At 48.0% G+C, this 9,350-nt stretch overlaps 2 protein-coding genes across 2 annotated transcripts in view; one reads left to right on the forward strand and one right to left on the reverse strand.

Moving 5' to 3' along the window:
• Nucleotides 1-6,192, reverse strand: part of Zbtb46 (zinc finger and BTB domain containing 46) — a 122,254-nt gene extending 116,062 nt beyond the window's left edge. The window contains exon 1 of the mRNA XM_006500713.3: nt 5,854-6,192. The gene's annotated coding sequence lies outside the window, so the exon portion shown is untranslated. The remainder of the gene's footprint in view (nt 1-5,853) is intronic.
• Abhd16b (abhydrolase domain containing 16B) lies at nt 6,136-7,910 on the forward strand. Its single transcript, NM_183181.2, has one exon. The coding sequence runs from the start codon at nt 6,237-6,239 to the stop codon at nt 7,659-7,661; it is 1,425 nt and encodes a 474-aa protein (NP_899004.1). The 5' UTR covers nt 6,136-6,236; the 3' UTR covers nt 7,662-7,910.
• Nucleotides 7,911-9,350: the final 1,440 nt, after the last annotated feature.

Genomic DNA, 9,350 nt, shown 5'->3' on the forward strand with positions numbered 1-9,350 from the left:
CAAGGGCCTGACACCAGTCTACCCCCTCAGGCCAGGTATAGGGGTACCAGCAGCAGTACTGTGTAAGGATTAGTAAGTCTCCCTCCCCTTCAGGCTCTGGTAGGATTTAGGCTCTTCCTCTTCATGTACAAGATATGTTGTCTAAAGGGTGTGTGCTCCAGAAGGGCTTTATCACCCCAGAATGGGTTCTAGAGCCCTCTGGGTCCTTCATCCTGGGTCAGAGGGAGACAATGGGGCAGCTCTTCAAGGAGCCAGGAAGGAGAGAGCTCCCCACCCACCCCACTGTCCTTGAGGGTGCTTGATAATTAATTCTCTGTGACTCCAGATGTTCAGCAGCTGTCTTGGCCATTTCCGCCCCTTCTTTTGACCCCATATCCGCCAGGAAGAGTCCCCTCCTGTCCTTGGGCTTCAAACCACCCCCACCTTCCCTGCACCCCATTTCCTGAGCAGAGGCATTTATGCAAACTCAGCTGCTTTTCCTGAAGGCAGCTTCAGCTTTTCCAAAGCCAGGGTGCTGCTGTGGTCAGCTAGTGCTGCACTAAATATCCTCTTCCAAGGGGCTCTGATCCTGGCTCCAGCCCCTCTGGCCTCTGGGACTGGTTTTCTCTATTTCCTTTCCTTCTCCAAGGTTAGCTTTTCAGACTCAACAACATAAATCAAGAGCCTCTAGGGAGGTGAACAGAACTGGCCGGAGAGGAAGCACTGCTTCAGTGGGGGAAGGGGAATGTCCTGGACTAGCAGGCCCCAGTAGGGGTGGAGTGTGGGGGTATGGTGCATACTCAGATGTCTCCTTGGAAGGAGTGGGTGGCAAGGATTCTTCCATAAACTGATAAGCCGGGACACAGAGTCCCATCCCCCATCCCCACCCTGTTACACTGCTATAAACAGAGAGGGCTGAAGGCAAAAGGACCCTGCTTGCTGCTGCAGCTGGTCCAGTCTAGGGGGCTCTTCAGTAGAGGACAGCTCTCTTCTTGTCACGTGCTTTCCTCTCTGAACAGAGCTGGTTGTTTTGGGGCACTTGGGCTCCTGTGGACTAATGGGGTCAAGGACCAGGCCAGACACACACTAAGGCCTGGAGTCCCTGGGGACTAGTGGTTCCAGTTCACTAACCTCTGCCCTTCAAATCTGGGCTCTGGCTCTCCCAATTGCTTCCTTCTTTTTACAGGGGCAAACTAAGGGCAGGTGGGCTTGACTGAAGAATATCCTCTGTTTCCAAAAGTCTCAGAGCAGATCATCTGGGAGATTACTTCCAGTAATAAAAGGCAGTGGGTGTAGACCGTCTTTCAGGACATTGTCACTGCCACTGAGGCTAATTTAGCTGCAGAGTCTGCAGCTTCCAAATCCTCAAAGAATCTTCTTCACCAGTTGCTTGGACCTGGCTGGGACACTCATTGTTTTTTGATATAGAAGTCACTCCTATGCTCTTAAGCTCTCACCTCTCTTATTCTCATCTCTAGCTCTCCTTCTCCTCCTCCTTTCCCCACTCTCCACATGACCATAGCTGGTCTCTCTCTTTTTACCTTCTCTCTTTCTCTCCGCCTTTCTACAGTAAAGCTCTAAAACCATTTTTAAAAAAAGTCACTCCTGTGTCTCACACAAAATGAACCTGATGCCTTGGTCCTCATAAACATTAGTTATGAGAAATTTCTGGAGAGTGAATGGCCCACCTTCCTTAAAGTTTTGACCTTCATCCCTAAACTAATTTTTTTCCCTACAGAGCCAGAGGTGGTCATTTCAGGAGTATAAGTACCACAAATATCTTCAGGACACTGTGAACAACTTGACTAAAGGTGAGGTGCCCAGTGGGCTTTTTCTAGGACTGCTGTAAGCCAGGATCTCAGGAAAGAAGGTTGACAAACCCTAAGACGCACCATAGTCCTCAGATCTGACCAGTGAGCAGAGAAATCAAACTGGAATCTGGGTCTTGGAGATGCGTGTATATGCATCTGGGGCAGAACTGCCAAATTTTGAAAAACAAACCTAGATTGGCATATACCTTTAGAGGAAGCAGAGACAAGCAGATCTCTTGAGTTTGAGGCCAGCCTGGTCTACAGTATAAGTACCAGAATAGCCAGGGCTACACAGAGAAACTCTGTCTCAAAAAAACCAACTTCCCTACCTCCCCTAATGTAAACTCCAAATAAACATTGTTTAGATCTATTTTTTGTCCTGTGATTACTTTCGTGACAGTCTTTTTTTTTTTTTAAAGATTTATTTGTTTATTTTATTTATGTGAGTACACTGTAGCTGTCTCAGACACACCAGAAGAGAGCATCAGATCTCATTTCAGATGGTTGTGAGCCACCATGTGGTTGCTGGGAATTGAACTCAGAACCTCTGGAAGAGCAGTCAGTGCTCTTAACCGCTGAGCCATCTCTCCAGTCCCCTAGATCTATTTATTTATTTTATGTATGTGAGTACACTGTCACTATCTTCAGACACTCCAGAAGAAGGCATTGGATCCCATTACAGATCGTTGTGAGCCACCATATGGTTGCTGGGAATTGAACTCAGGACCTCTAAGGAGAGTAGTCAGTGCTCTGAATGGCTGAGCCATCTCTCGATTCCCCTGATAAGTAATTTTAAAACAGATATCCTTTGACGTATCATATGATGGTGTTACGTGCTGTTACATACATCTATGTTGTAAATATTCTTTTTTCCCTTTTTTTGAGGGGAGAGGTGGGGCAAGGGTCTCCCTATATATTCCTGGCTGGCCTGGAACTCCCCAGACTGGCCTTAAACTTTTAGCCATCCTCCTATCTCAGTCTCCTAAAGCCCTGGGATACAGATGAACACCAATGTGTGAGTTGGTGGCCAGCCAGGTCTAAGACTACCCATGACTATGTAGTGAGACCCTGTCTCAAGAAAGAAGTATTTAATGGTAGCTATAGAGAAATGGTTCATCAGCAGAGGATTTAGAGGATGTTTCCAGCATCCACATGGTGCCTGACAACCATCAGTCATCTGTAACTCCAATTCCAAGGGATCCAATGCCTTTTTCTGACCTCTGTAGGTATCAGGTATACACATGGCCTGTCTGCCTGCATGCAAGCATACATACATACACACATAATACATACATATATACATACATACAGGCAAAACACTTACATAAGATAAAACATTTTGTTTTGCTTTGTTGTTTTGAGACCAGATTTCTCTTTATAACCCCGCTGTTCTGGAACGCTCTCTATTGATCAGGATGGCCTCTAACCCAGAGATCCAACTGACTCTGCCTCTCAAGTGCTGGAATTAAAGGCATGGATCACCACCATGCCTGGCTTATAAAACAACATCTTTTTATTAATAATGTATTTAAGGGGCCTGGAGAGATGTCTCAGAGGTTAAGAGCAATGTTTGCTTTTCCAAAGGTCCTGAGTTCAATTCTCAGCAACCACATGGTGGCTCACAACCATCTATGAGATCTGATGACCTCTTCTGTCCTGTAGGCATACATGCAGACAGAAAGCTGTATGATGTATACTAAACAAACAAACAAATAAATAAATAAATAAACGTATTTAAGGGCTGGCAAGAAGGCTCATAAGGTACTGGTGCTTGCTGCCAAGCTTGACAATCTGAATTTCAATCCCTGGCACCCCGGTAAAAAAAAGGGCAGCAACTTCCATAGTTTTCATCTGACCTCTACATGTATGGAGTAGCATGTGCATGCACACACACACACACACAAATAAATTTAATAAAAATGTATTTAATACACCCAACATAGTGAGTACCACAGCTTAGCCCAACCTATTTTAAGTAGACTCAGAACACTTATATGAGCCAATAAATGGGCAAAACCATTGAACATAAAGCCTATTTTTACAACAAAGTGTTAACTACCTTATGTATTTTAGCAAATACTGTATATACTCTGTACTGTTGTAAAGTCATGGGGACCACACTAGAATCCAAGCACTCATAGCTGATACAGGCCAGTCGGAACCACATAGTGAGACCCTGTCTCAAATAGATAAACACACACGTATATACCCATACCCACACAGAGACCCAGTTTTGTTCAACTTTAGGTGGACATTAGGTAGTTTTTTTTTAATTTGGGATGGGGTGAGAAATAGTGTCAAGTCATTGCTGTGAAGAGAAACTGTACTGGCTGGTTTTGTGTGTCAACTTGGCACAAGATGGAGTTACCACAGAGAAAGGAGCCTCCCTTGAGGAAATACCTCTAGGAGATCCGGCTGTAAGGCATTTTCTCAATTAGTGATCCAGGGTGGCAGGGCCCATTGTGGGTGGTGCCTGGCTGGTAGTCCTGGGTTCTATAAGGAAGCAAGCTGAACAAGCCAGGAGAAACAAGCCAGTAAGTAACATCCCTCCATGGTCTCTGCATCAGTTTCTGCTTCCTGACCTGCTTGAGTTCCAGTCCTGACTTCTTTTGGTGATGAACAGCAATGTGGAAGTGTAAACTGAATAAATCCTTTCCTCCACAACTTGCTTCTTTTTTTGGGGGGGGGGGTGTCAAGATAGGATTTCTCTGTGTAGCCCTGACTGTCCTGGAACTTACTCTGTAGATCAGAATGGCCTGAAACTTAGAAATCCACCTGCCTCTGCCTCTCAAGTCCTGGGACTAAAGGCATGTGCCACCACTGCCCGGCCCCAACTTGTTTCTTGGTCATGATGTTTGTGCAGAAATAGAAACCCTGACTAAGACACCATAACCACAGCAACTCTAATAAAGGAAAACATTTGATGCTGGGGCTGGCTTACAGTTCAGAGGTTTAGTCCATTATCCTCATGGCAGAAAGCATAGTGGCACGCAGGCAGACAAGGTGCTGCACAGGTAACAGAGCCCTACATCTTGATGCACAGGTAGCAGAAGGAGACTGTGTGCCACATTGGGCATAGCTTGAAGATTCCTCCAACAAGGCCACACCTACTCAGCAGGACCACGCCCACTCAGCAAGGCCACGCCTCCTAATAGAGCCACTCCCATAGGACAGGCATTCAAACGCCTGTCTGTGGGGGAGACCATACCTATTCAAACCACCTCTATAGTCCTCCTCCTCTGTCTCCTCTATGAACAGCAGCATTCCTCAGCTGAGTCCACGAAGCCGTGGAGCTGCTTGAGACAGTCAGTTACTTAATTGAAAAGTAGAACAGGAAAGCAGAGGCCGGTTGCTAGAGCCTGGAAACCACCTTACCTAAAAGCCTGCCGACTGCCAAGTAAGCCCAGCCCACGGACTCAGGGGATCTGGCTACATTTCATTGCTTTTAGAATTTGTTTCAGGTCTGGACCACTGCTCAATTAGTTCCCAAGTGCTGCAGTATACTGCTCTCCAGCTGTTTGACCCCCTCAGGTAGGCTGGCCATCTTCAGTGCAGGAGAAAAAAAGGGAACCCACCTACCCACTAGAACCCTCTAAAAAGGGGAAGATACAGTTTGTGGGCTGGTTCAAGTGGGAGAGAGATACTCAACTAGGGGCTAAAAGAAGAGGAACTATAGCTAGGTAGGACCCACCTAGAGGTGATTGCTGTTGTTGGCCCAGTGAAAAAAATGATTCAGAAAAGGTTGTGTGTGTGTGTGTGTGTGTGAAGAGCTATGGGAAGATGTTCCTAGCCCACCACATCTCCTTCCTAGGGAAGGTAAGTATAGGGTTATAGGAGTCAGGCTATGAGAAAATACACCTTCTGACTCTTACAGCAGCTCTGTTCTAACCTAGATATTTTCTAGGAAATGTACCCCAAATGAACCCCAAAGTCCAAGGAGGTGATAAGGGAGTGTTACCAACTACAAGTTTGACCCAGGTGTGGGAAATCCCTTTTCTTTTATTGTCTTCCCCCATAAGGAAGAAGTCAAGGGTATTTATTTCTGGCCTCTTTGGTTGCCTACCTTTAGTGGAGGAGATGGGAGCTGCTCAAGGTGGTAGAAACATGTTAGGAAGTTTCTGTGAGGTCCTAAGGCACTTTCCTAGGTGGGTGGGGCAGAACTAGAGATATTCAAAGCCTTAGAAGCCTTTGTGAGCCTGTCACCCTAGCATCACTTCTCCCAGCAACAGTGACTCACAAAACTGAGCCATACAGCTTTTCCTTAGCCCTGGAAGGCACAGGTCACAAAGGCCATTGGGGCCTACCCAGAGGAGGCATGTCATCAGAGTGCTGTGCTGTGCGTGGCCCCTGCCTCCGCAGACACCGGCTGGGCCAGGCCTGCATCTCCAGCTGTCATTTCACAACTAGGACTGGGCCTTCAGGGAACAGCTCAGATCTTCAGTGCCCATGTGTGTCATCTGCTTTGTGAAGGCACTAGTGCACGTGTTCAAGATCTACTTGACAGCAAACTACAGTTACAACTTCCGCAGCTGGCCGGTGGACTTCCGCTGGGATGACCTGCATGCCCCAAGCACTGGTAATAGCAGTCAACGTGCGTTGACCTGTGCTGCAGCTGCTGCAGGTGTGTGGCTGCTACACGATGCTGCACTGGGAGGCGACACACTCACAAGGCCTCCACGTGGAGCTCGGAGCCAAGTGCAGTGCCTCCTCCAGCAGATCCGTGAGCTGCCCAGCCAGCTTGCTAGCTATGCACTGGCCCACTCACTGGGCCGCTGGCTTGTATACCCCGGTTCTATGTTCTTGATGACGCGTGCATTAATGCCTCTACTACAGCAGGGCCAGGAGCGACTAGTGGACCGCTACCGTGGGCGGCGTGCCAAGCTGGTGGCCTGCGACGGCAATGAGATTGACACCATGTTCATGGATCGCCGTCAGCATCCCGGCAGCCATGGCCGCGGCCTTTGTCTGGTCATATGCTGTGAAGGGAATGCTGGCTTCTATGAGATGGGCTGCCTGTCCGCACCTCTGGAGGCTGGATACTCAGTGCTAGGCTGGAACCACCCTGGCTTTGGAGGCAGCACAGGTGCACCTTTCCCACAACATGATGCAAATGCAATGGATGTAGTGGTCAAATATGCGCTGCACCGTTTGAACTTCCCGCCAGCACACGTGGTGGTTTATGGCTGGTCTATAGGAGGCTTCACAGCCACTTGGGCCACCATGACTTACCCAGAACTGGGTGCACTAGTGCTGGACGCCACCTTTGATGATCTGGTGCCACTAGCGCTGAAGGTTATGCCCCAGAGTTGGAAAGGGCTGGTAGTACGCACTGTACGGGAACACTTCAATCTCAATGTTGCTGAGCAGCTGTGCTGCTACCCAGGCCCAGTACTCTTGCTCAGACGTACACAAGATGATGTTGTCAGCACCTCGAACCATATACCCTCGATGCCATCTTGCCAAGTGGAGGGGGATGTGGAAGGTAACCGTGGCAATGAGCTGCTGTTGCGCCTTCTACAGCACAGATATCCCTCTGTGATGGCTCGCGAGGGCCGCACCGTGGTAACCCGCTGGCTACGTGCCAGCAACTTGGCTCAAGAAACTGCATTATATGCACGCTACCGCGTTGATGATGAGTGGTGCTTAGCAACACTTCGTTCTTATCGTGAGAGATGCCAGAAGGAGCTGGACGATGCCGAGGCCTGGGGGCCACACGGACTTTCCTTTCCTTGGTTCGTGGGCCAAGGTCTGAGTGCCCGGCGGCGCCGGCAGCTTGCACTGTTCTTGGCACGCAGGCACCTTAAGAACCTGGAGGCAACTCACTGCAGTCCACTGGAGCCTGAGGACTTCCAATTGCCCTGGAGACTATAGCCACTGTTACTGTGACTCATGCATTTGGGCATCTGTACACGTTCTAGCTCCCCCCAACTGTTCCTCTCCTTACATCTATACAGAAAAGCTGGCCGTGCTGGGGATCTTGGTGTCTGGGAGAGTAGGCAGTATATCTTCCTTCACTTTCTTTCTGTTCTTTCCTGCTTCCATCCTTTCTCTTCCTTGCAAACATCTGAATGTCTGTGCCTAATTCTTAAAAGCAATGTAAAGATGAACCTGATCCAATTTATGGTAATGTGTGGTATTTGATCAAGGGAGGCTGTGGAGTCACAGGAAAGTGCCTTTCACATTGGCTTGGGCTACAGGGTAGCTCCTGAGAAGAGAACACTAACGAAAGATTCAAGTAGTTCCCAGTGAAAGGAGACTCCTGGCACTACAGGGTCTCATTGCTAGCAGGTCTCAGCAGATGCTGCTGTGCGGTACCCCCTTCTCATTTCTGTATTCTATGGAGGGGAGATTTACAGAGGGACTGCAGACCTATATTAACAGGGCACAGAGTGGCGTGAGTCCTAGAGATCCTGAATCGTTACCAGATGTTAATGTTACCCACTTGTTACTGGGTGTCATCTTGGGCCAGACCTAAGCTAGGTCTGGGTCTTGTTCATGGCTCAAGAATGCAAAATGAATGTCAGATGTTCAGCTTTCCACTGTCTGTACTGTGGTCACTCACTACATGAAGAAGGGACTAATGCTCTTGTGGTTTCCAGCCCTGTGGGCAGGGGCTGACCAGGCTGGGTTAAGCAAAATGGTAAATGGAGAAGATATATTAGTGGACAGCCTTGAACAGGATACTGTCACATTCAATGAAGCACCTAGTCCTGTGCAAGAAGACACGTGCAGGGAGAAGAGCCAGAGAAGGAACAGGTAGTGGGAAGCATCTAGGAACTAGTACTCACTGGGGCCTAGCTGGAGAGGGAAATTCAACCTTTTTTATGTATATGAGTACACTGTAGCTGTCTTCAGACACTCCAAAAGAGGGCATCAGATCCCATTACAGATGGTTGTAAGCCACCAAGTGATTGCTGGGAATTGGACTCAGGAAGAGTGGTCAATGCTCTTAACTACTGAGCCATCTAACCAGCCCTGAAAATTCAATCTTGTAGGTGGGACAATTCTGAAAGAGGGGGAATATTGTTTTAAGGATTTTTTTTCTTCTGAAAAATATTAAGGGCCAAAAGAAATTGGAAGGCTTGCTTTTAGCAGAGAGTTGCCCAATGGTCACGACTTCCTCATTTGGAATGGGGCGGGGGGGCACTCTTGTTCTCCTGTCAGTGTTGACACACTAAAACCATAAGAACCTCAAAGCTCGGGGCTGGTGAGATGGCTCAGTGGGTAAGAGCACCCGACTGCTCTTCCGAAGGTCAGGAGTTCAAATCCCAGCAACCACATGGTGGCTCACAACCATCTGATCACGAGATCTGACGCCCTCTTCTGGCGTGTCTGAAGACAGCTACAGTGTACTTACATATAATAAATAAATAAATCAAAAAAAAAAAAAAGAACCTCAAAGCTCTGGAGTGATCTTTGGAAATTTACTTTAGCCTCAGTTTGCTCATCTGTAAACTGGGAGGGGGCGCCAGTGCTGGCTCACCTGATGCTGTGAAAAGAAAGTGAGAAAATACCGGAGTGCTTACACTGGGCTGGGCTTCAGTTATTTGGAGGGTCCAA

Source organism: Mus musculus, chromosome 2 (assembly GCF_000001635.26).
Source record: "Mus musculus strain C57BL/6J chromosome 2, GRCm38.p6 C57BL/6J".
NCBI classification, from domain to species: domain Eukaryota; kingdom Metazoa; phylum Chordata; class Mammalia; order Rodentia; family Muridae; genus Mus; species Mus musculus.

What these genes read in the sequence shown, in the direction of transcription:
- Abhd16b (NM_183181.2), top strand. Translation starts at nt 6,237, where the DNA reads ATGTGTGTCATCTGCTTTGTGAAGGCACTAGTGCACGTGTTCAAGATC.